The following is a 25,720-nucleotide window of genomic DNA, read 5'->3' as shown; positions in this document are numbered from 1 at the left end:
TCCAGTAGCAGTGACAATGGTTAAAGGTAACCCGTTCACAAGCACACAGTCTAATTGCACACACTTGTCTTAGGTTGCGCAGTCGCAACAATACATCCCATTCTGAACAAGAGAAACCGGCTGTTCAGTTACAGAAAAACTAGGGAATGTGCGAGATATAGAGATGAATAAAAATCTGTAATCGAGTTCATAATTCTTGTGCATTATTCCAGAAAAGGCCACTTTTGAATCGTTTTTTCTCCCCTAAATCAGCGTCGAAACAATGACAGTATGTCTTCGCTGGGTGACACTGGTGGTCTGTTTCCCACGGAGAAAAAAAAAGAAAGAAAGTGTTTTAATCCTGCTTGGTTTACTCACTCGCTGTCTGTGTTTACCATCCCAGGTTTGTGCGCGGTTCATTCACTCTTGCCCATTCATATGGCTGTAATCCCAGGTGCTGCTGCTGGTCCTGACCAAGCGCCTTTGTACCATCAGCGCTGAAGGAGAATGGATAAAAAGCGCAAAATGCAAGCCACGACAACATCTGTTTAATAGGGGAAGGGATCAAGCGGTGGATCCGGTATTAATTATATTGCTCGTTTCGTTATCCCATTTTTCCACAGCACCTATGTGGTATTTTTTTATCAGTTCCCTTCCAGATTTATCCCGTTTCTTCGGCCGTGAAAGTGCCGCTGTGCGCGCTCCCATCTCAGGCCAGTAGCACTGGAGGGCTGCAAGAATGGGAGGGACCAGAGCCACAGTGAGTCTGCTGGTTAAAGAGACAGAGCTGGGGTACACATATTTGGTTTTCATTGAGCTTTAATTGTCTTTTAAATAAAATGTATCCGTCCAAGCAAGTTCAAATACACTACTGTAGTTTGTCATAAATTAATGGCTCTTAGTAAAATCTGAACTCATATCCCATCTAATACATCAGGAAACACAGGGTACCACTACTGCTAGTGTTCTCGCTGCTTTATACATTTTTATTAAGAGCAGTTAATATAGATTAAGAATTATTACAGCTTCTGGGTTCATTTGAATTTTACCTGTGTAGCAGGTGTTATTGATCGTGTAGGTGTACTGCTATCTATAACCTAACACTGCCACCCAGTGGAGTAACGTACATACGGCGAACGTGTAATGTAATTCCGTAGCTGACTTTTTTCTTAACCACAAAGTTCAGGTCAGCTCAATTTAATTTATATATCCACAAATCACAACAGTAGTGGGTCTGACCCTACAGTAATACAGAGACCCCCTATGAGCAAGCACTTACTTGGAAGTGGGAAGGAAAAACTCCCTTTTAACAGGAAGAAACTCCCGTAGTGCACAGTGAAAATGTGAGCTCAGGAAGTAGAGCAGCCCATCATCTAATTTGAAGGTTGGTGGTTGGATACCTGGTTCCTCCAGTCTGAATGCCAAATACGGTTGGGCAACATGCTAACCCAATGTTGCTTTCAAGTGCATCAGTGTGAATGTTAGAACTCAAGCACAGAAAAAAGTGCGTGTATGAACGGGTACATGAAGCCTACTGTAGAAAGAGCTTTGAGCGCTCAGGTAGAGTAGAGGAAGAACCAGTCCATTTACCATAACTTCAGTACAATAATAAAAGGAAGAAGCAGACAATTCAAATGCTATGTATTTTTATTTACCTGAAATCACAACCTCAGTAATGCATGGTAACCATTACAAGTCTTCAATAATGATCGTCTTTTGTTTTTTTAAAATATGGTTACTATTGTTCTTCAACCAGGTTTCGCTGAAGAGTTTCTACCGTCCCTTCCCCCGAATTAGATCACAGTTTTACAGCAGTTCATAAGGATACATTATCAGAATTATACAGAGGCAATAAGAAAACAGAACACTGTTGTATTGCAGGATTACCAATGAATCAGTGTCAGTCTGTTGTACTCATCGCAAAAGACTTCTTCAAAGTAAATGGGTCAGTGATCAGCCTACAGTAGGAGTAAAATTCAAATGACCAAAGTACAGTCAAGTTTAGCATCACTCATTTATCCACATTAATATTGTGCAAATTACCCAAACCATTACAATAAAAACAGTGATTTTTGCAATATATCTTAATGTTATCTGACTATAATACATTAGAATCTATAAATACAAACTGCAAAGCCTACATACAGCTGAAACGCATGCATGAATGTTCCTATTTTTTACACTGATGTAGACCTAAGACCATTCAACCCAGTGTTTTAAAGATTCTCTATGTGACAAGCTACCATGGAAGTTGGAAATATGTTCATCATGCAAGAGGGATCGTTGAGGCCGTTAAGAAGTTCCCTGCACACAAAACATAAGTGTTGATGATTTAGCATCTGCACGCGGAGGTACAAGTGTCTCGAGAAGTATGTGGTCACGTGTCGTGATGCATTGGGCAAAAGGAGCTAGGATAAGCTCCCAAACCCTTTTGAAGTACATCCTTACATATTTGGTCTCATTACTGTAAAACGTGTCCTAATTATTTACTTTTTTTCCTGTCTGCACAACGGTACATACTGCTGGTCATCATGGTGTCTGAGGTGTGTGAAGCCAGAGTGAGTGGACACCCTGGGTTGTAGGATGGCTGCAACTTTAGAGGCTACTCTTATATACGAAGCATTTATGAGAGCCAACCTAAAAAAGGAAGAGGAAAAACAGTTAGCACAAAACTCTTAAAAATGGTGACAAGTATTCCCATTATTTGTTACACTGTACATTTTCTACCACAAGAGAGGATTTCGTGAACATAAGCAAGTGTGAGAGGGGTGAAAAGAACAGCACTCGGTGGCATTCACAGTAGTGGCATGTGGCCAAAGTCAAGTTGTTCTGTTTGTCTATGTACTGGTAGTCCTTAAAGACTCCCTTGCATCCCTTCAGTTACTCGTATGCTTCCCAATTTAATAACAAGACACCCATTCGTTTTGTTTTATAAGAGTCTTCTCTTGTTAATTTAGCATATCTGGAAATGGATACTCACTCTAGTGACAGGGTGGCCAGTGGTAGGCATTGAGGGGGAGAAAGGAGAGAAAGAAGAAAAAAAAAAAAAAAAAAAAAAAGCACACAGCTGTTAAGAGGAAAACGCACAAGCACGAATAAACCCAGGCTTCAAAACACATGCTAATGATGGGCTTTTCTCACGTCAGAATTTCCAAACAGTGATGCTTAAGATGAGTGTAGACTGAATAGGCTCTGATCCAACGAGTACAGACTACTGTAAAGCATGGTATACCAAACATAAACTAAGTCCCCTAAAGAATAGTCTAAGAGTCAAACACACAGGTTCTTATGCCATGAATAGCTCATGCCTGCAATGTTGTGCCAAGAAAACCGAAGCATTCACATGTCTGAAATGGTCTGTATTCAAGTATTATATGCACATACAAAAAATGGATATGAATAATATTGAATATCATGGGTCTATATTGTATTAAATAAAGACAGAAAACACTTGATTCAAAGGGTTCATGAGTGTATTTTTCTTAAAGTAAAAAAACAAAAATGACAACATTTGGGCGTTTTTTAATTTGCAATCCAAAGTCCATTCATTGGAGCAGCTGCTGTATTAGTATTCTTCCTTAAAATTTTAATATTATGATCCTTTGAATCAAACGCCATGGAGATGGTAGTCACCTTACAACATCCCCACCCAGTTCTGTCTCAGAACACACACACAAATAAAGTTAATGTCACAAATCAACACAAAATATATTCTTTAAAATGTTAGAGGGACGAGAGATTTTGTTCGTTGTTTTCTGCACAAGCAAATAGGGGCACACCTCAGATGTTACGCTTTAGCAAGACTGTTGAGGAAAAGTATCTCAAGATGAGCAAAAGAAAAATCTTATATTGAGGTAGCTGTGCTCTGCCCAGTGCAGAAAAACTTACTTATTTTCGATCATTATAGTTAAAAAAAACAAAAAACATCTATGAAGTTAATTTTCGCTCTAACATGGGGGACCATACACAATTAAATTAGAATGAGAAACACATACAGTTCATGCTTTGTCACAGGACATGCGGCTTTTGTTTATCAAAGGTTTTCTTTTGTTGTCTTTTTTTGTTGTTAGCTAAGCATTCAAATGTTTCACTCCCAAACCTTCCCCCCCGTCCTTGTCTGCCACATGGAGCTCGTCCTCTCTGAAAGAGTTCTGAGTTTATACTGAAGACACAATGGTAAACATCAGAAAATAAATCAAGGCGGTATGTCTAAGCCACGCTGGTCAAACAATTTACAAAGCCATAAAAAAAGTTGCATAAAATAGTGTTCAGTCTCTGTACAGATCAAATTATTTCTGATATCCTAATTTTCCTTTTCATCAAGAGGGAAACAAAACAAAAAAAGACCGAATTTTGCTGTTTATACTGTAGTGACACAGGACATGTTATTCCCACCATCATTAAAATATGAACCATAAAGGCAATATTGACATGAACAAAAATAATAACTGGCAACGGTACATTTTCTTTCACACCAGCAACAAAAAAAGTCCACAGCTATGGGAGTGATGGTCTTCTAACACTCACATTTAAAGCCTCACCCATTCATTATTCCTATACCACCTCAAAACAGACGTCTTCTCAGTGTTAACATTTTATATTATTTGTTATGTGTCAAAGTTGGTCCTTTCTCTTACGCACGTGGTGGCACGCAGAGGCACATACACTAACTCTACAAATGCACACACACACGCACTAGCTACGCACATTACAGAGGCAGAGAGAGAAGAGGAGAGGGAAAGAGGGAAGTGATGGCAGTGGGTGGGGAATGGAAAAGTCGAGGTTGTGCTCAAGTCAGTCAGGACCAGAACATGTCGGCCATGTTAGTGTCGCAGCTGTAGATCCAGAGGACCAACGGGAGGGAAATGGCCACAAAGGGCCACGAGATTCCCTCCATACATGCAGACAGGGAGCAGCCTTTGGAGTTGGCAGGCTTCTCCAGGTCTTTACCGGGCTCCAGGTAGTTCCTGGCAGCAAACTTGAGCAGTTCGTCCAGTAGAATGACAGGGAGCGAGATCTTGAGCACCATAAGCCACTGGGTCAGATTCAGGGGTGTGATCTGGAAAATGATCTGGAAAAGAAGAAACAACAGAAACAGCAATGAACAAAGTAACAGAATTAGGAAATTTGCCAACACAGCAATGTTTCTTTTCTTGTGCTCTGCATCCAGATGACAGTAAAACAAACTCTTTGTGTCAAAATGAAAAATAATGCTCACTGGCAGAGGTTCCACATAGAGGATGAGGAAGTGAAGGGACATGGAGAGGCAGATGGCTCCCAGCAGCCACACGTTCTCCCACGGAGGCATCCGCAGCAGGGACTGGTTCTCTGACACGCTGTGAGGAACACAGACAAATGGTGATGGTTGTTAAAAAGTCACTCACTCGAAAAGAAAAACTCATGAATCTTTATTTCCCAACATCACACACACACACACACACACACACACACACACACACACACACACACACACACACACACACACACACACACACACACACACACACACACACACACACACACACACACACACACACACACACACGGAGAGTGAACGTAAAAGAGGAGCTGAAGATCAACAGCTGGGAAAGATGCCTAACCTATTAAGGGCATTGCACATCTCAATCGTGACCAGTACAGACAGGGCCATGGTCATCGGGTAAGGAGACTCAAACACTTTGCAGTCCATGCCCTGGTAGTCTGGATTTTCTGGACCACACTGCAGAAAATGGCTCTAAGAGGCAGAAAGAAAAAAAAGATCAGCAACGTTCTCCAACAGAAGAATCTGGCATATTAAAGTGCAGCAAATTAGCATGATAGCGTTATTAAGCTCTACCAGCTGGTAAAAGGTGATCCTTGGTCCATCCTCAGCTGCAACAAACCACCAGGCAGCAGCACCAACAGTGGCAGCACCAACATAACCTGACGCACACAAAGAAAAAATCATTCATACACAGACAATGGCACAGATGCTCACGAAACAGCAATTAAAACTTAAACATATAGGAGTAGCAGCAGCCATCTTGCAAATTATTTGCTGTATACAGTATAAAGCAGAGTATCACATAGCGCATATGTACACTCTTTGATTTTCACTACTTACATCCAATAGCTAGGTATCTGAAGAAAAGCCATCCAGAGATGAGCGGCTCACGAGCATTGCGTGGAGGCTTATTCATGATGTCCAAGTCTGGTGGGTTGAAACCTAGAGCGGTGGCAGGCAAACCATCAGTCACCAGGTTGACCCAGAGCAGTTGGACGGGAATGAGAGCTTCAGGAAAGCCCAGAGCTGCAGTCAGAAAGATGCTGCACAAAAAAAGAGGAATGACAAATGATCAAGTGCCCTAAAACCATAATGTGTGTTTATTTCAGAAGAATGAAGTGTGTTTGTAAAAGCAAGTCATTCTCACCAGACAACTTCGCCCACATTTGAGGAGATGAGGTATCTGATAAACTGCTTCATGTTGTTATAAATGGCTCTTCCTTCCTCAACTGCAGCAACAATGGTGGAAAAGTTGTCATCAGCCAGCACCATCTCAGAGGCGGTCTTGGCCACAGCTGTACCCGAGCCCATGGCAATGCCAATCTCAGCCTTCTTCAGAGCAGGGGCGTCATTTACACCATCACCAGTCTGAGGAGAGAATGAAAAGCAGGACAGGAAAATATTCAGAGTTTTATAGTCTGAAATAAATGACTCGTCTGAAATGAAATGAAACTCGTCTTTATCCAAGTGCTCCTTTAATCTAAGCAAAAAAAAAGGGAAAAACAGCAGAAAACTGTGACAAAGCCAAAAGGTATAAGACATTAAAAATCTAGAAAAGAAATGGCACGGTTGGTTTTAGATGCTTTCGTGCATGCATGACTGAAGAACACCATTTTTTCTTACCATAGCTGTGATCTCATCATAGGACTGCAGATACTCAACAATCTTGGATTTATGTGAAGGCTCAACCCGTGCAAAGCAGCGAGCCTTGACCACAGCCTCTCTCTGCTGCGCAGGTGACAGATCATCAAACTCTCGGCCAGTGAAAGCCATGCTGGAAACGTCATCATCTTCTCCAAAAATACCAATGCGCCTGCAAATAGCCACAGCCGTCCCTGGAATATACATGAGAACGCAGTAATTATTACTTCAGGCGTCTGGGAAAGAAACAAGCTGGTTAAGCCGTATTTGCCATGTTTTTTTATTATCTGTAGAGTAGCAGAGTGTTCTGATTTGTTCCGCTTTTAATTTTTCAGATACAACTGTCACATACCCTTGTTGTCTCCGGTAATCATAATTACTCGGATGCCAGCGAGACGACAGAGCCTAACAGAGGCTGCCACCTCTGCCCTGGGAGGATCTAGCATGCCCACGCAACCCACAAATGTCAGATCAGTCTGCAAGATAAGAAAATCACAGATTAAGGAACTTTAAAAAACAAAAAAAACAAAAAACTGCTTTCAGATAATAAAGTGATCCGATCCATCTGCTTCAGCTCTCACCTCATACTCGATAAATCGAGAGGAGTCATCTAACATCAGCTCATGTTTGTTCAGGGGATTATCTCGTGTGGCCAGAGCCAGACAGCGCAGGGTGTCCCTGCCCGTTCCATACTCTCTGATCACAGACATTAGCTTTTCCTTGATTCCAGGGGTCATGGGTACCTTGTTACTGCCTACACGAACGTGCGTGCACCTGTCAATCACTCCCTCAGGAGCACCCTATGAACAGGAACAAATCAGTTAATGAGAAAGGCAAAGACCAACCTCTAAGATAATAATTTAACATGCAGCTGTGTCAAGGCTTCAAATCCTGTAATAATGCATAGTAGTTGCATTTCTTACCTTCACAAACATCTTGCCAACTGAGGAGCGTGCTTTGTTAGGAGTACAGTACACAGACATAGACTTCCTGTCTCTGGAAAATTCCAAGGTAAACTCTTTCTTCATCAGCTGCTTGATCACCTAAATATGCAACAAAACCAAACCACCAATAAGAATTTCTCTAATAAAGTGAAAAGCTGTACATTTTTGCACACTGACAGAAGGAAAAGCAGACTTAAAGCATTCAATTACATACAGAATTGCAGGCGTTGGCTCGCTCAACCCTGGAGAGGCCTTTCACGTCTGTATCAAACACGTTCATCTTCTCAACCAGGCATGTGAGAGCCGTCTCTGTGGCCTCACCCACCTTCTCGTACACACCTTTGGCCTGGGAAGAAGAAAAAACAACCAATGTTAATCTTTTATGTGGAAATTGCCACACAAAACATGTAAATGTCATTTCAAGGATCAAGAACCATTAATACTGCAAACCTCATTGAAGTCCAGCGAGGAATCATTACAGAGAGCACAGATAGAGGCCAGCTCCACCAACGCATCATACTGGGAACATTTGACTGTTTTTCCATCATGGAATCTAAACAAAAAAATAAAAAATATCAGAGGAACAGTTAGGAAACTCACATTTGCAGAAATAGAAATTTAGCATTTATGTCTATCTTGCTATAAGATGCCCCAAATAAAACTTAGAGGCATAGAAGAAGACTGAATACTCACACTTGTCCATCTGGGGCATATGTGGAGCCGCTAACGGTGAATTCCTTTAATGAACAGTGATCGCCCTCTGCCCGATCAATGATAAACATCTAGAGGAACAAAAGAAACATTTTTGAATTTATTATAATATTTGAAACACACATAACATATTTATTGTCTGTATAAATAACTTTTGGCTGCTCCCTTTAGGGGGTCGCTTCCGTCTCCCTGCTAGGGATTAGAGATACAGTGAGATGGATAGATCATCAAGTAACTTTCAGGGTTTCTGCAGTTCTGAATGTAAGAGGTACAATAAAAAAAAGAAAAGAAAAACAGCAACAGACATGTCCTTTTTCACACTACATCCACAAACCACCTCTGAGGTCTTCACCCTTTCCTCAACATCCTTTGTCCAATACATCCACCAACCCATCTCAACCTTACTTCTGTAACTCTTTTCTCCAAAATGCTCAACCTAAGCCGTCTTTCTGATGTACTCATTTCATCGCTCCCAATGAAAAACTCAACGTCTTCCACTATCACGTCCAGCTCCTCCTGTGCTGTATTCATTACATTATAACTCGAGTATCAAAGTCCGAAGATGGCAAAGGGGGAAAGCTGAGAGACTGATGCACACTGCATCCAGCAGATGGCATCAGACTACAATCGACATCAAAGAAACCTTCAGTCCACTCTAACATTGAACAGAGTGTAATGATGAAATGGTGAGCCAAAGCAGACACCACAAAGGGCTTTGATGGGAGGGTTCAATAAATGTCATCTTACAACAAGTTAGGACTCCACACAGGGATTCTTTGCCTAACACATAATTACAGCCTATAAATATTGCTTAAACATAAAATTAATATGGCAAAAATGTCAGAAAACAAGAGCAAGGATAACATGAGAGGAAACAAAGAGGTTTTCAGGCAGATAGCACTAGCTCTGTTAGGAATGTCATTCAGAAGTGTGGATTAATTCAAACATACATGGATTATTCATTCCACATTTGCCCCAAACTGAGAGGAGCAGAACAAAGCTGCTCAGGGGATGAAAATAGAAATATCTGAATAAAATGATGAGCTGGCATTATGGCTGCACTATCCTCAGGCACTAGCAAGACTTCAAAAGGCAGTGACGTCACTGGCTGTCCTACACAAAACACAAGAACAAGAAAAGGGCACTGCACTGAAGAGAAGCCTTCGGTCACTCATGGCAGCAAATTTCAGTAGTGCCCTAGTTGGACAGCAGCATCTTGGCCACTGCAGAGGTAGCTTGCAGAAAATTAAAGGATGAGCAAGGGATAGAGACACAGGGGCAGCCGAAAGAGACACAAGGTCAGTTACGCAACTCTACTGGTTTTGCTGCAAGTGACTAACTACTGCATACTGATCAGCATGCTGCCTGAATGAGGGTGGGGGCTGAGAGCACTGAAAAAGATGGAAGGAAAAGGGGGGAAGAATACATATTCTGCTGTACTACAACAGACTGTAAAAAGATGCAGTATAAAATTATTCATGCACTAATAAGGGATGAAAAAAAAAAAAGAAACACCTGTAATTCTGAATCTCATTTCATCCCCAAATATGTAAAACTCAATTCTTTCATTGTGTTATTGTTAGCCATTCAGCCCGAGTAGGCTTTATTGCTCAGTAAATCACTATGTTTAAAGACGAATTGGGGGAATTTTACAGTCAAACAGTGACACAGTGTTTAGTTAATATTACCACAATTCAGTACTAGTTGCTGGGTTCAGAGTCCAGAAAATATTAGGAAACTCCGCATTAAGTTATGTTCACTCAACATAATCACATAATGTTTAATTACAGTGGTATACCATTTAACAGATCCACAGTGAGGCATTTTTAGCACATAAAAACCAAGAGATTCCAACCAGTTTTCCTCAGTGTGGACTTAGCAGTAACCCCAAAACCAAACTCAGATTCGCTGATGTGCCTAGATGTTGGTGTGACAAAAATACATTAAATCCACTAAAGATACACTACGATCCATCTTCCTTCCGTCATGCACTCAAAACGACTGCCCACTGTTTTCTTACCCTGCACACAGACATCTGATTGGTCGTCAGTGTGCCAGTCTTGTCGGAACAGATGACAGATGTACAGCCAAGGGTCTCTACAGAGGGCAAACTGCGGACAATAGCATTCTTCTTGGCCATACGCCGTGTTCCTAAAGCCAAGCAGGTAGTGATGACAGCCGGCAGCCCTGCAAAACAGCAACAGCGGAGCCACAGCAGAAAAGAGGATTATTAAATGATGAAAATTCTTTAGTCGTCTCGTGAAGTAGTGGAAAATGAAGCAAGCATATCAAGGACAGAACTACATTTGCAAATGTCCAGCTTACCCTCAGGAATTGCAGCTACTGCAAGAGCCACAGCAATCTTGAAGTAATAGACAGCACCTCGGATCCAGGAACCTCCATGAACCGGGTCGTTGAAATGTCCAATATTGATGATCCACACAGCAATGCAGATCAGTGAAATAACCTTGAATTAAAAATTTATTTTTTATTTAAAGATCTTTTAATATCAAATGGAATAAACATTAGATTTTTATTCATTTATTTTTAAAAAAGCAAAACAATGCAATTTAAATAACCTTGGAGAGTTGCTGCCCAAACTCATCAAGCTTCTGCTGCAGGGGTGTACGCTCCTGCTCCGTTGTAGCCATCTCATCTCGGATTTTGCCAATCTCCGTGTTGCCAGCTGTGGCAACCACCACACCGACAGCCTTACCAGCTGCAATGTTGGTACCCTGGTGGAGTAATGAGGGAAAATAAAGAGGCAGTAGAAAACTAAAAATCTTAAGACAGTTTTTCCCCTTTGTCAATAACTACTTCTCTGAGACCAGTTAGAGACGCACAGAAGTAACTTTTATAAACAAATTTCAAAAACAGACGCTTAAAATGTAAATAGCAGCACACTGTTGCTTTTATAGGTGTGCTCTGGGTGATAGAAAAGATGGAAAGGAGGAATCATGCTCCCCCTCAAAAAAAAAAAAAAAAAAAAAAAGCGTAAAAGTGTAAAATGACACCAAACCACCTAAGATGGTCTAGTGAGTGACTCACTGAAAACAGCATGTTCTTCTTGTCCTGGTTGACAGCACGCGGGTCAGGCACTGGGTCTGTGTGTTTGATCACAGACACAGACTCTCCTGCAGGTAGAGGAAAACAAAAGATAAGAGAATGGGAAGCAGACGCACAGTTTCTACACAGCAGAGCATGTAGTGGTACTTGTGATGGTTGGTTGACATTTTGGGCAGATATGTGCAGAAAAGGCTTTGCAGCTGACTGAGCAGGCCCGACAATTATCAAATACTGCAATTCCACTGCCTTTCAAACCCCTCATCTGATGTGTGTATGTCTCTGTGTGTAATCAACTGTGCAAGACTGCACATTTTCTGATAGAGTAAGGCAGGGAGCATTTGACAGGCGGCATGGCCATGAATGGGGAAGGAAAGAGGGGAGAAAAATAGCTCAAACACTAAAATATCCCATGGAATTTGCTACCAATTAAGGCAGCGGAGCAAGACAAGCGATTTAAGGACTTGGTTCACATAAACTCTTCTCCCCTACATTTTCCATCCTTCAATATTCTCCCCTTCTATTTTTCTTTCCATCTACCTCATTGTCCAATTATCCACCCACAGAATCATCCATTTACCTTTTATTCACATCACTCATTTTTGTCACAGCTGAGCAGCCATGACAACTAAGTGCAATGAAATGTGCAGAAAAGGAGACAAGGTGCTTATTCCTGCTGTTACATGTCTGGGTTGATCAAAAGGTTAGAGGTAGCTGGGCGAAAAAATAAATTAAAAAAAAAAAGCAGCAATGCGTGAACAAGAAAGAAACCATAAAATATAAAGCTATGGAAAAGCATTAAAAGATGGTGGTATATGTACAATCACTCTTTGTGGGTACGACACAGAGCTCACAAATACAAAGTAAATATTTAAAAAAGCAAATGGTTGAACTCTGAAATTACCTGTAAGAATCGACTGGTCTACCCTCAGTGTGGTTGACTTGATAGAAGTGAGCCTGATGTCTGCAGGCACTTTATCGCCGACTGTGGAGAGAAACAAAACAGGATATAACTAAGTACCTCTTAACAACTTAAATGCATCTTTGAATGGGACTGACAACTAATGAATAGATACTTTGAACAATGCAACTTACAAAAGCAGTTTTGTATTTATCCGATGCAACATTATGCTGAGGCATGCACATACCCCACATGTAAAAATACTCTACTAAATTTAGAGTATTTTATCATGAAAAGGAAAACCTGGGTTAAAAGCTATAAATAAATATTAATCACCACACACAAATGCTAAACACATGAACTGCCATGTTATCCCATCTCATGCTCCCTGGGAGTAATAAAATAATCAAACTCAAGCCTGAGAGCGCCATGAATTCAAAAATGATTAATGTTCCACTCATCTCCTGCACAGGATGCAAGTAGATCGTGGCTCATTTTTTCCACTAACACCGGGCTTCAGTGAGCCCCAGTAACACGATCACAAAATGCAAATACACACCAAATTTCAAACTAGTGTTTTCTCTGAATAAATACAGTAAGTACAATTAAAGCAACAGACTTATTAGCAACCACTACTTTGTATGATTTCCTCATGCAGGTGGGTCTGATCTGCAAAGACTTACTGAACGTTTCAGGGATGAGGCTGGAAATACAAACATTTAAAAAGTCTTACTAGACTTGTGCTTCAGGTATCAAACTTCACCTTAAAAATGTTTTTTAAATTAAATGTTTGTGTTTTTTTTTTAAAGCCACTTTGGATTCAAATATACACTAACACTATTTTCATCATGCACTAAAACATCACATGGCCTAAAAGTGTAAAGGTAAAAGCAATGACCCAGAAGCTCTTAATAGACCCCTGGATAATGGAGAGTGATGACAGACTTGTAAACCAACCCTTAGGCCTGCGGTACCCTTCAGAGAAGAGGAAGAGAAAAAGGATGTAGGAGAGGAATGGGAAGAGGGATTAGATGAGTCCTGCAAACCACACATCCAAAAATGGGAAAACTATTTTGATCAGTTGAAAACATGCAGCTGGATTTGAAGAGGGGGATAGTAAAAAAGTTTTTTTAAGCAAGGAAAACCCGTTTTACGTCAGATAAGCTGAAATAGAAACAAATATGACATGTCCTTGCATACAGATAGCTCGTTAATTCAGACAAGTCTCGTGAGTTGGTGACAGCTTTTGCCACCAACAGAATTAAGCGAGGAAATTCTACTTAAAACTAAACCAATATAAGCTGATCACCACACCATTTCACATCATGTGTACAGCGCACAATTCATATAAAAATGTTATTACTGTAGCGTGTTAATGCTGGGTTCATGTTAAGTGTAATGCTCGTGGACTGCACCAGCTGTACTACCAAATTTGGTTCTGTAGTTGTCCAAACACTGTCAAAATCCTTATCATCGTCACCTGCGTGCAAACGAAATACCATTAACAGATATGAGACAGTGAAGAAGATGAACAAGTGCAGTATGGGGGAGGACAAAAAAGAAATTAGGAACTGTAGTCACTGGAAATATTAGAAGGCCCTGTGGGACTTTTAAAACTCACTAATTAGAAAACCTCCTACCTTAGGCTAGGCAAGGCAAGTTTATTTGTATAGCACAATTCAACAACAAGGTGATTCAAAGTGCTTTACAGAGACATTAGAAACAAGAACAAATAAAAAGCATGATTTAAAATTGAATAAAACAAGCAAATAAACTAACTAACTAATTAACAAACAAACAAACAACAGTATATAAAATCAAAACAGATAAAATCAGAACAGTAGATAAAATCAGTAGTTAAATGTAAGTTTTGAAATTTAAGCTTAAAAGTGTGGATTTGGTGCTTTATTCAAATGCAGCTGAGAACAGGTGAGTCTTCAACCTGGATTTAAATAAACTGAGTGTTTCAGCTGATCTGAGGCTTTCTGGGAGTTTGTTCCAGATATAAGGAGCATAAAAGCTGAATGCAGCTTCTCCGTGTCTGGTTCTGACTCTGGGAACTGATAAAAGACCGGATCCAGATGACCTGAGGGATCTGGATGGTTCATACTGGGTCAGGAGGTCACTGATGTATTTTGGTCCTAAACCATTCAGAGCTTTATAGACCAGCATCAGAACTTTAAAGTCTATCCTCTGACGGACAGGCAGCCAGTGTAAAGACCTCAGAGCTGGACTGATGTGGTCCACTTTTTTGGTCTTAGTGAGGACTCGAGCAGCAGAGTTCTGAATGAGCTGTAGTTGTCTGACTGATTTTTTAGGTAGACCTGTAAAGATGCTGTTACAGTAATCAAGCCTACTAAAGATGAATGCATGGACTAGTTTTTCCAGGTCCTGTTGAGACATCAGATCTTTTATCCTTGATATATTCTTGAGGTGACAGTAAGCTGACTTTGTTATTGTCTTAATGTGTTTTTCTAAGTTTAGGTCTGCATCCATCACTACACCCAAATTTCTCGCCTGGTTTGTGGTTTTTAGATGTATAGATTGAAGTTCTCTGGTGACCTGTAATCGTTTTTCTTTGGCGCCAAAGACTATTACCTCAGTTTTGTTTTTGTTTAGCTGGAGAAAATTGTGGCACAACCAGTCATTGATTTCCTCAATGCATTTACCAAGAGCCTGTACAGGGCCTCGGTCTCCTGGTGACATTGTGATATATATTTGTGTGTCATCTGCATAGCTGTGATAGTTTATTTTGTTGTTACCTTAGAGTAACAGTGAAGCATGTCGCTATTTTCAATCCACTGGTGTATACTAGGAATAAGGTCACAGCAAGCAGACTAACCCACTTTCACAGACAATACACAGAATACTCTGCCTACAACCACAGACTATAAATGCTATTCAACAGTAAGACCCTTAACTGCATACATTACCCAATGACGATGTACAATATGTTCATCATCATGACAAGCTTGCTTATCTGGGAATTGTGATCGTATTTTAATTCCAAAAGGAAAAGCATGCATTAGTTAATATTAGGTCGATAAGCATAAACTGCAGTTAACAGTGCCTCTGTGCAGTGGCTGTTTCCTTTTGTTAAGAGTAATTACTCTAAATATTTTTCAATTATCTACAAAACAAAATTTGCTGCAGTCACCCAGGACTGCAGCTGTATAAACTTAGAGGCATTTTATTTTTTCCAGAGTTGACAGCCCCTGGGATTGGGACCCCCTTCCTTTCCCTTGTGAACAAAAGGGTTTTATCTGTATTATCTGCTCCCTCGAGTGCAGGACAAATGTCAGGCAGCAACTTAACCGATTAGGCCACATCAGTTTCTAAAGACAGAAGCTGTTTTCAGACACTATTCAGGGTCTGTGTTCCCACTTTCCAACCTTATCGTGGACCAAAACCATGATTCAATGTGACTTTAAAATATAGCCTGAATTTGAGGATGTATGAATCTGTCTGTAATCAAGACAACAAGCACCCACTCACAGGGGGTCCAGTGAGGGCTGTATATTTTCTCTCCCAGTGACTCAGACTCTCTGATGTGCTAGCACGTAGGCTTCCAGTCTCCTGGGACCTTTCATGAGTTCATCCACCTCCCCAATGACTTCTACTTCTTTCAAGAATTTGGGGGGGGAAAAATTCAAGACAACCCCTAAGGACACACAAACACAGGACATTGTCCATTCATGTAATGTTTAGTAAGTTACAACAATGGATCAATACTTTTGTCAACTTTTCTGTTCTCCTTAATTTATTCCTCTTCCTCTCTCGTGGCCAAAAATCAACAAAGAAATACCTAGGGGTGATGACAATAAACAGGCCATCCTGCACTCCTGAAAGAGAGAGGAAATCTGGCCATCTGGAGCAGAAATTATTCATCAAATTGAATCTGTATCTTTTCTACATGTTACATCCTGTCTAGTCTCTTCCTCTGGGCTAAAACACATTAATGGTGACCACTGGCCAAAGGCTGGGGTTAAAACTGTAAGTCAATGAGAACAGAGCTGATGGGTTTTATATGTCAAGAAAGAAAAAAACAAAACAAAGAATTGTCTCTTACGTCAGTCGAGTGCAGAAAGCAAATAAAACCAGTACATTAACGCAGGAAACGAAGTACGCAGTTAAGAGAACAAAGCCTATAAAATAAATCAGCTGCTGCTACACTGACACCAATGTGTTTCCATTTCAAAAAGATTTTAACGGGAAAGTTGATCTCTAACAAGATGAGCATTTTAGCAGTTAATCTCCATCTACACCAACAGCCATCATGTTTTTTGGCATGCCCTGATTCAGATGTTAAAAATAGTTCAGCCCTCCATTCCACATTTTTAATCAATCATTAACCAAAAAATGAAAAAGAAAGATGCAAGTTGAATTTTGTGTAAATAACAGGTCAGTAATTGCATCAGCAAACTCTTGTTTACATTCCTCAGTGAGGTCTGCCCCACAGTTTGAGTACACTGGTACAAACTAACACACCTGAAAATATTTATGATGGAAAACGGTGAAACGCACAGGCTAACTGTTTGTTCAATGTGTGCTTATCACAATTTTTTTTAATAGGACAATTTCCAGAGTGATTTTAAGGAGTTTTACGTCAGCCTTTCTGGCCTGATACATTTTTTTTATTTATTTTTTTAAGTAGGAGAAAGACTCCACTCACACTGGAAAATGCAACAATGACTGTTGGGTAAACCAATTTTTTTCCTTCCCCATTTGCTAACTTCTGCTCAGAGTTGATTTCAAACTACCACCATGTTAATCAGTCACTGTTGTGGCTGCATTTTTAATATAATGGATGGCCAGTGTGTTTAGCCTGAACTTTGCATATCAGAGCTCCATAAAACATCAACTCATTCTACCAATTTGTGTTTACTGCTTTCAGTTTTGAATGTTGATATATCGGAGACATTTTTAATGTTTGCTTTCACAGTAGTTTTAGAAAAGCAAGGGCATCCAGTAACAGCTTGCTCTTCTCAGTAGCAGCAGCAGCTATACCCAGACAATGCCAGATCCTGACCCTCTTGCTCACAAAAATTACTCAGACTGGATTTTTGTTTAATATCAGCTGTGAGACAATTTAATTTAATAATGAATAACTAACTAGTGTTTCTATTGAGACAATTTTGAGATAGAAACTGCTCTTATGGATTATAGTGAGTGAAAAGAGAGCAAGAGTGAGAGAAAAAAATGTCTATACAAATGACGGACTGCAAGGCACAAAACCAGAGCAATTCACACACTCAGCACACACTTCAGCTTAGCATTTCACAACTGGTCTGACAAAGCATCTGAGATTGTGAAAGAAAGATATAAACCACATGCACCCCAGTCCAGCAGGGTACTTTGCAACTGACATTATACCCATCACTATCCTGTTTTATAACACATACAACTTACTGGTTTCACCAACACTGATAACAAAAACATATGCACACAATTCGTTAATCATGTTATTGTCAGTACTCAAGGAACCATTTATCTCATTAATGGCCACGCAAACATCCTGTTATCACAGACCCTAAATCACACTGATCTAACTGCATTGATAAAGCTTGCAAAGTGGGCTGTTTGAATTAGTGACCGTCCCACTAAAATGTCAGATTTGCTGAATGTTAATAATTGTTGAATATATGGTTAAAGTACTTCATACTTATCTTTAGTGGATCTATTCAGGTCATGTCAGACAGGCAGAAGCAATTACATTTTGGTTTATCTTCACTCATTTTGTCATGATATGATGGATGCATTTGTAACTTATCATATCATGACAAAATGAGTGAAGAGTGGCAAATTTTAAAAAATAAAAACAAAAAGTGAATATAATCCATCAGGTTATACTGGGATTTAGGGCTGTGCAATATGACCAAAATCTCATATCCCAATATAAGAATTCTATCGTCCCGATAACAATATAAATCACAAAAATGTAACATTTTCTGTAAATTCTGTGAATCTCGGGCAGCTTGAATCAAGTGTTTCCAGCTGCGCGTCATGTAGCTGGAGTCGAGTGTTTTAACCGATATATGAAACTATACATTTTTAGACATAAGTTGTAAAGGCCGCCGTTTGTGCCGTAGTGTGGTTATATAAAATATAAGCGAAAGAGAGAACTTTAAGAAATTAATAAAGCCACTACAGTGACCATCAAAACGATGAAAAAATATTGCCGTAAACAGTTTATTTTGCGACACCACGAAACAAACGATAGCGTAAAATGAAACAGACGTTTTTATATTGTCATCTGATATATATCGTTATATCGAACAGCCCTACTGGGATAGTTTTTCAAGTACAAATCTGTCAGAGCACAGCACAGCATTTACTTTAGAGGCAGTGGATCCTCATTCATTCTACAACCGTTCTGTAAGCTTGTGATAAACATTACAGACACACTCCGCTAAGCTTTCCTCTGGAATAAAGGGAAAAAAATATACAACCCAAGACAGAGTACAAGAACAAAGATAAAAGATAAAAAGAGACCAAATGAAGTCTTGGTAAGAAAACACACAACACAGAGTAATGAGGAGCAGTGACGCAAAACGCATAAACATGTGTGGCTCTATCCAAGCTGAGGTCAGCCAACTAATGCTCAGTAACAGATTGAACCGCTGCTCTTGTATTGCATAATTTACTTGGTACTACAATTATTCTGAAATAGTCTAGGGAGATAAACAGGATGAGAGATCAGCTGTGTGTCTACATGTTGAACACTGTAAAAAGCACATCATAACTGGTTATGTTTACAGAGCTGTAATCATCTTATGTTTAACAATAGCACATGACTGCTGGACTACAGCCATGCTTTTAAACAGCTTTAAGTTTTTAGATAAGAATTACCAATACTGCATGCAATCAGTTTAAAAAAGGAAACTAAAACCAGATACTGATGTAGACCAATCAATAGGAAATTACATTCTATCCTGTTAGAAAATCATGGTGAAAAAAAAACATGAATAAATCTAACAATCGTTATGTTGCTTTGCACTTCCTGTTGCGATTTCAATGACCTGAACCAAAGCGACAAAAAGATGAAAAATTTCTCACAATATATCCTGAACAGTGTGTTTAATTTTGTTGTTTGCTTTTTTTCATGACAAGCTGGCAGCATCTAACAACATCTGGAATATTATTTTATATTAGTGTACACCTGATATTTTTAGTCTTACCTGCCACCTCCACAATGTCCCCAGGCACAATGTCCCTTGCCTTGATTCTCTGGACACTCTTCCTATCCTGGCGGTACACCTTCCCCATCTCTGGCTCATACTCCTTAAGGGCTTCGATGGCATTTTCTGCATTTCGTTCCTTAAAAGTAGAAACAGGAATTCGACTTAAAAACAAGCTAGCACCACACATGCAGCTCAGAGGCTGAGGATGAAAAGGGAGGTGAAACTAAAACGACTCTCGGATAGTCAGTGTACAGCTATTCACAATGTACATAATGGAGAGTTATCTTTATGTAAGCAAACCGACAAAGTGAACCAGGAGAGGAAGTGAAGCAGAGTAAACACTGCGGTGTTGCAAAAGGCTGAAATAGTAGGAATGCTACATTTTCAGAAGTGAAACACTTTACAGTTACCTTCAAAGGACCCCTAATTTATGTAAAACTGTCCTTATTTTAAATACTACAGCTGCATTTTTACATCAGTTTTCCCAAATATTCCTTTCAGTCTCACCATTTTCCTTCCTTACCATTCTTCACTTTTCTTTGTCTGGCCGATCGCTTACAGACTGCATAGTTTGAGTGGCAACTCTTAACATAGCGGTAAGTAGGCTGCACATGAATAGACATAACAAGACCAGGCACACAAGTTATGACCTTTGTAAGGGAGCACAGAAAAATGGATACAAAGCTCTTAAAATGGCTGCCAGTAAAGGTGAGGCCAGTTAAGGGAAGCTAAGCAACATATACAAAACTACAGGCGCCAAACCACCACCAACATGATAAGCAGCAAACAGATCACCCTTCCATTCTACATCATTCATAGTGGCTTTGTAGGAATAAGCAAAGGCAAACAGGCACTTAACAGCTCACCATTTACACAAGCCTCAGCAGGACTGTTCAACGAACATTTACTTTTACAGGCAATCCAGCGGAGATACACCCGCCTACCAGGTGTCTTTGACGAAATATAGTGTGGTGTGGTTTATAATCACATAAATAAATCAAAATAGTAAATTGGAATTTTATCCCCAGGTGGCTTTAACAAGCAAATGTGCAGTTTGGATTACATCAGCACCGAGTGAGAGAAGAAAACCTATTTAACAAAACGCCTGATCTTTCAATCCTGACCCCAGGGAAGAAGTTAATTTGTCTACAGATATTAAGCGCAGTTTATCATGAAGGGCTACCCCTAGTTGTTCCTCAGACATTGATAATCCTTTGATAAAATTAAATAAGAAGCCAATAAAACATTATGTCTGGTAGGTTATGTTTTCTTCATTTCTGAAATGTTGTTTGGATCTTACAAAAACAAAACAAAAAACAGGCAATATCAGGAAAAAAAATCCAAACTAGTCTTGATGTAGTCTAACAACTAATACTAGGAATACAAGGGTTGATGGAGAGGGGACAGATTTATTCTGACTGCAAAGCATACGTAGGATGAGGAGACAGGAAGAAGTGCAAATAAGTTGTCAGATAATCTGAATAATGGAGACTGGTAATCTGATCAAACCTTCTTTGTCCATAACATTATTAGTTTCCTCTTAAGAGAGACTTCTACAAGCTACACAACATCTATGCATATTTTTGTGATATTAAGCTTTTTAATGGCACGATGAATAACTGGCAAGACAGAAACTGGTAGGGACAAAAAAAAAAACAAAAAAAAACTACTCCCTGCTCACCCCACTAAGCACCATTTAGTAGATTTGGTTAAAATCTAAGCTAAGTGTGATGTTATGTGGAAAACCTATCTGCTTACAAGGAAGCCGAGTATTCATAACAGTACATGAAAATTTCACTCAGGTAGCCAAGTTTTAATGACCCATGTGAAGTCAGATTCAAAACTGCAATTTCGTTTACCTGCCAAACTCCTACAATGGCATTTGCGATGAGAATAAGGAGGATAACAAAAGGTTCCACAAAGGCTGTAACGGTTTCTTCTCCCTCTTCAAACCAGGCCAGGACCTGCAGACAAAACAGAAATTAAGGGAATCAAACACAATGCAAGCAATTTACATTTAAGTGTGAGCTATAAGTAACACTAAAGTCCCTAGCCTGGGATGATATGGCATATTTTTACCCAAGAACACCCAGTAATGAATATTCTAGCATATGTCAGAAAAAGTATTTACACAGAATTATATTTTAGATTATTCACTGAAGTTGTATCATTTGAGTTTACTTTGTTTCACAGAGTTGCAAGAATGTTGACTCGAGTAGAACAAGCTTGCAGGCTTGATGGTGAAGATGCCTAAATTCACAAAACCTGCCCCTTTACAACCAAATCAAAATACAAAGGACTTTTGAAATCACAACATGAAACAGAAAATATCAGAGCTGAACACCACATTGCGTCATTCACATGAATGGAGAAAAGGGAGGTGAAAAGGTCACAGCTATTTTCAGCTGATTGTCTATTTAATGGCCCAAGACAAATAGCTCCACAAGCACAGTGACTCCAGCTTTATGTCACATGAAATGCTACAACCCTTTTATAGAACAAATATTATAAAAGAACTCAATAAATCAATTAAATGTGAGAAACCAGCAAACATAACCTCACAGCCAAACAAAATTAAACAAGTCAAACTGTGGCTTACACTGAATATTTATTTATGATCAGTTACTTACAATTTGGACTTGAGGCCTTTCAATCAACTTTCTGGACAATAGTAATTGTCAGGTTCATGTTGTTATTTCCTTACACTGTTTGCCATGAACTTTGCCTGTTGGTGGAGTTGTGGTAGAATCTCACTTTGCCTTAATAGTGGTTGGAAAAATTATTTTAATCATCAATAATCATTTAAAATTTTATACCAAGCCAGCTTCTGACAGCATTGCAAACGGGGCCAAGTGTGTGAGAGGGTATTAATCACTTTCCCTTCTTTTAGAAACTGTGCCAGGAGAGAAGTGTGTCAACTGCCTCTCTCCTACTCCAACCTATTTCAACACTGCCAATCAAACATCAAATTTAGACTTTATACTAAAGAAATTTACACTCCACCCATCAGTTCCTGAATGTTTTAATGTAACATCTAACAAATGTCTGCATATAACTTCATATTCACACTGAAGTAAATGTGTCTGCATGTGGTGTGACTGAGAGAAGGCCGAGTACTACAGCTGATGATTTATAAGCTCTGAAAAGCATAGCTGGCTGTTGTCACCATGCCTTGGTGTCTCAGGATAGTCTGAGCCAATGGGAGAGTGGCCAATCCTTGAGTAGAAGCAGAGCCACAGGATACTCAACCTACCACTGTGTCAAGCATACTCTACGCTGGGGATCGCCACTTATTGGTGGTAAGAATATAAAGCATTCAGAAGTTATGTTTGTTCATACCGGACAACTAATGACTCCAAATATTAGTCCTCGCTATACTGTAGCAGTATGTTACCAGTAAAATCAATCACCACTGAAGTATACCGACTTCTCATGTGTCTGTCGCCTTCTCTCTTTATAACAGCCAAGTGTTTGCTGCTCTTGTCAACAACACGCCACGCATTCAGACTTGTTACAGTGGCAGATTCACCCATTCTCAAACTGCCTCAGCGTCAGTGCTCCTTTTGAATTACAGACTTCTGGAGCATTGATGTGTTAACAGAATCTCTATAAAAACAACATGCTTGAAGAAGCCACGATAATTTATGATTAGCTTCAAGAGCAATGCCGTGTTTGCACAGAATCAGAAAAAAGAAAAATATGAATCTGGGTTTTGTCACCAGACAAATTCTGGGTGACTTTCTTTTCTTATTTTGAACAGTTTTCTTCCTAAGCTATAATCTGCACAGAATCAATTGCAAAATGATAACTATATACAATGTGTAGGCTGACAAAGCTGAACTGTGGAGAGAAAAGGGGAAAAAAAGCTTTCTAAACTCATCACTGAGCGGTTGAAAGAAGGATGGTGGTAGAAATGAACATAAATGATGTTCAACTGGCTGAAAGCCAAGTTTTAGTATTACATTTTGTACTAAGTAATCAGTCTTGAGGCGAGAGAGTGCTTCTATTCAAGTATTCCATATGAATGACTCTCTCACTATTCTATCATTAAAATACTGCCAGTGTACAAGTGTCACATCCTCTTCACTGATTATTACCACTATGAATAGCCAGTATTGTCTGAAAGACCACTGCACACATCACCCGCACTGCTAACATAACATGTGTTATACTTACAAACGATATGCAGGCAGCAAGTAAAAGGATCCTCACAAGCAAATCTTCGAACTGTTCAATCACTAGTGCCCAAAGTGATTTACCTGGGGAGGGTTAACATCAAACTTAAGTGTGATACATTTTAAACATATGCATGTCATCCCCCCCCCCCCCCAAAGCATCCAGAATGGTTCACTCACCCTCCTCCGCTGGTAGTTCTGTAGATCATCCCATTCATAACGAAGGCAAAAAAGGTGGACAAGCAGTTAAAGTTAAGCAGTTGATACATAATAGCATATTTCAGCACAAGTGAAGTACATCAACAGCCAATGATACTGTAGTAGGATGATAAAGACAAGTTGCTCATAAAATTGGTCACAGAAGAGATGGTTTCCAGTATTTCAACATGCACATGGTGACGTAAGCTTCCTTTTTGCTCTTTCGCCTGTTACATATCTGGAGCCATGGGCCATAACGCGGCGCCGGGAGAATAGCTTCTTGTTTTTGAACAAACCTATGTAAACCAGCTCCTTACCGTTTGGCCCATATCGTTCCCGTTGTTTCTTCACTTCTTCTAAACTCAGACCCGTGCTTTCGTTCACATTAAAAAAGCTGTAAACTTCTTCCACCGTCTTTGTGTGTGCGTTGTCCATGGTGAATGGCCACTTGAGGACACCGCTTAGTTGGCTGGTTCCAACCTCAACCTATCAAGGTGGGTTTTCTAACTCCCCCTCCTTCGGTGTCACCGTAATTGAAATTTAAAAATAGATATATATTTAAGCGGAAACCCACAGCGATGAGTGTTACGAGCTAAGTAGTTCCAACACAGGATAGCGCGGCGCACAGGTGTGCGGCGAGAGTGGACAAATTAGCGGCTCCCGGGCTAGCGAGCGGCTAACTGGCTAAAGCTAGCTAACTATTGCCTCTGGTCCTTTGGCTCTGCTTGAATTCGCCGGCTTTGCTTCGCTAGCTGCCTCGTGAGACCTTGGAGAAAAAAACCATATCAACGCTGCTGTCTCAGCTGGATGTTGTTAATGTTGTCCCTTTCATTTAAAACAGCGACTCCCGGAAAAATTGCGTCCGAATGGATGATTTAAACATGTGGGTAAGTTGCAGCTTGGCTCCCGTCGCCCGCTTTGCCTGTGTGTTGCGGAATCAGCAGCGTCCTCATCAGCACCAATAGCGTTTCTTCTCGAATGCGGTGTTCGGTGCCCGCATGTGGAATCACCTCATTGGTTGGAGATACCGGAAGTCCTTCTCGCTCTCTTACGTACACACTCAGTGCTTTTCGTCATTGCACGGTGGGAACAGTACACTGGAGCATGTGTTTAGTCAGTTTGTACATGTGACAGTGAGTCGGAATGATTTTCAATCGTATCTTTAAAAAAATACTTATGTAATTGATTTTTACTGTAAGGACATGATTTGTTATTGATATTCAACTATCGTAATTTGCATGGTTTTTTTGAGGCAAATTGTACTTTCATAATAGAACATTCCAGAAAAAGTAACAGTCCGATAACATAGCTTCACCATTATTTGTAAATAATTAGCTAATGCAAATCAATTATTTAGTATATCCGTTCTCCTGTTTTCAAAATAATAACAGATAAAGTTTTAAAAATTCCCTAAAATTTTGTACTATAGGATATTGGTTATAATACATATACACAGTGCTGTGGGAAGTGAGCCCCCCCCCCCCCCCCCCCCCCACACACACACACACACACACACAGCTTTTTGAGTTTCATTAATCACACCCAGATCTGATTACTGCCAGACCCTTATGAATTAATAAAATTATTAGCCAAAGACAAATAGAGTTAATAAAAAAATTTCTTTTTTAAAAATGGTTATTTCATTTATTGAGTCATTCTGTCAT

The 25,720-nt window shown here is 39.8% G+C and overlaps 1 protein-coding gene across 2 annotated transcripts; it reads right to left on the bottom strand.

Annotated features, from left to right (window-relative positions):
• Positions 1 to 1,608: 1,608 nt before the first annotated feature.
• Positions 1,609 to 25,019, bottom strand: atp2a2b (ATPase sarcoplasmic/endoplasmic reticulum Ca2+ transporting 2b). Of its 2 annotated transcripts, XM_080304360.1 has the most exons (24): positions 24,374 to 25,010; positions 24,039 to 24,056; positions 23,860 to 23,942; positions 21,543 to 21,647; positions 19,681 to 19,819; positions 12,506 to 12,586; positions 11,587 to 11,672; positions 11,118 to 11,273; positions 10,864 to 11,005; positions 10,559 to 10,725; positions 8,521 to 8,609; positions 8,278 to 8,380; positions 8,042 to 8,173; positions 7,807 to 7,926; positions 7,465 to 7,683; positions 7,236 to 7,359; positions 6,866 to 7,077; positions 6,390 to 6,610; positions 6,083 to 6,285; positions 5,816 to 5,901; positions 5,580 to 5,713; positions 5,198 to 5,315; positions 4,930 to 5,050; positions 1,609 to 2,616 (listed from the first exon to the last, which is right to left on the bottom strand). In XM_080304360.1, exons 1-24 carry the CDS (start codon positions 24,489 to 24,491, stop codon positions 2,603 to 2,605), a joined length of 2,991 nt encoding a protein of 996 aa, XP_080160486.1. In that variant the 5' UTR covers positions 24,492 to 25,010; the 3' UTR covers positions 1,609 to 2,602. The 2 variants fall into 2 exon arrangements, with proteins under 2 accessions (XP_080160486.1, XP_026029859.1); XM_026174074.2 differs by lacking the exon at positions 1,609 to 2,616 and having other exon boundaries at positions 3,435 to 5,050; positions 24,374 to 25,019.
• Positions 25,020 to 25,720: the final 701 nt, after the last annotated feature.

The sequence above is a fragment of the Astatotilapia calliptera genome, chromosome 7 (genome assembly GCF_964374335.1).
Source record: "Astatotilapia calliptera chromosome 7, fAstCal68.1, whole genome shotgun sequence".
NCBI classification, from domain to species: domain Eukaryota; kingdom Metazoa; phylum Chordata; class Actinopteri; order Cichliformes; family Cichlidae; genus Astatotilapia; species Astatotilapia calliptera.
Note: the sequence above shows the minus strand (reverse complement) of the source record. Positions and strands in the feature narration are given on the sequence as shown.

Bases quoted from the DNA above. Each gene is read 5' to 3' on its own strand.
- atp2a2b (XM_026174074.2), bottom strand. From the start codon at position 24,491: ATGGACAACGCACACACAAAGACGGTGGAAGAAGTTTACAGCTTTTTT. The intron at 11,274-11,586 runs GTGAGTCACTCA...TTACTCCACCAG, and splicing joins AGAAGAACATGCTGTTTTCA to GGTACCAACATTGCAGCTGG. The intron at 6,286-6,389 runs GTGAGAATGACT...TTTTTTGTGCAG, and splicing joins AATGTGGGCGAAGTTGTCTG to CATCTTTCTGACTGCAGCTC.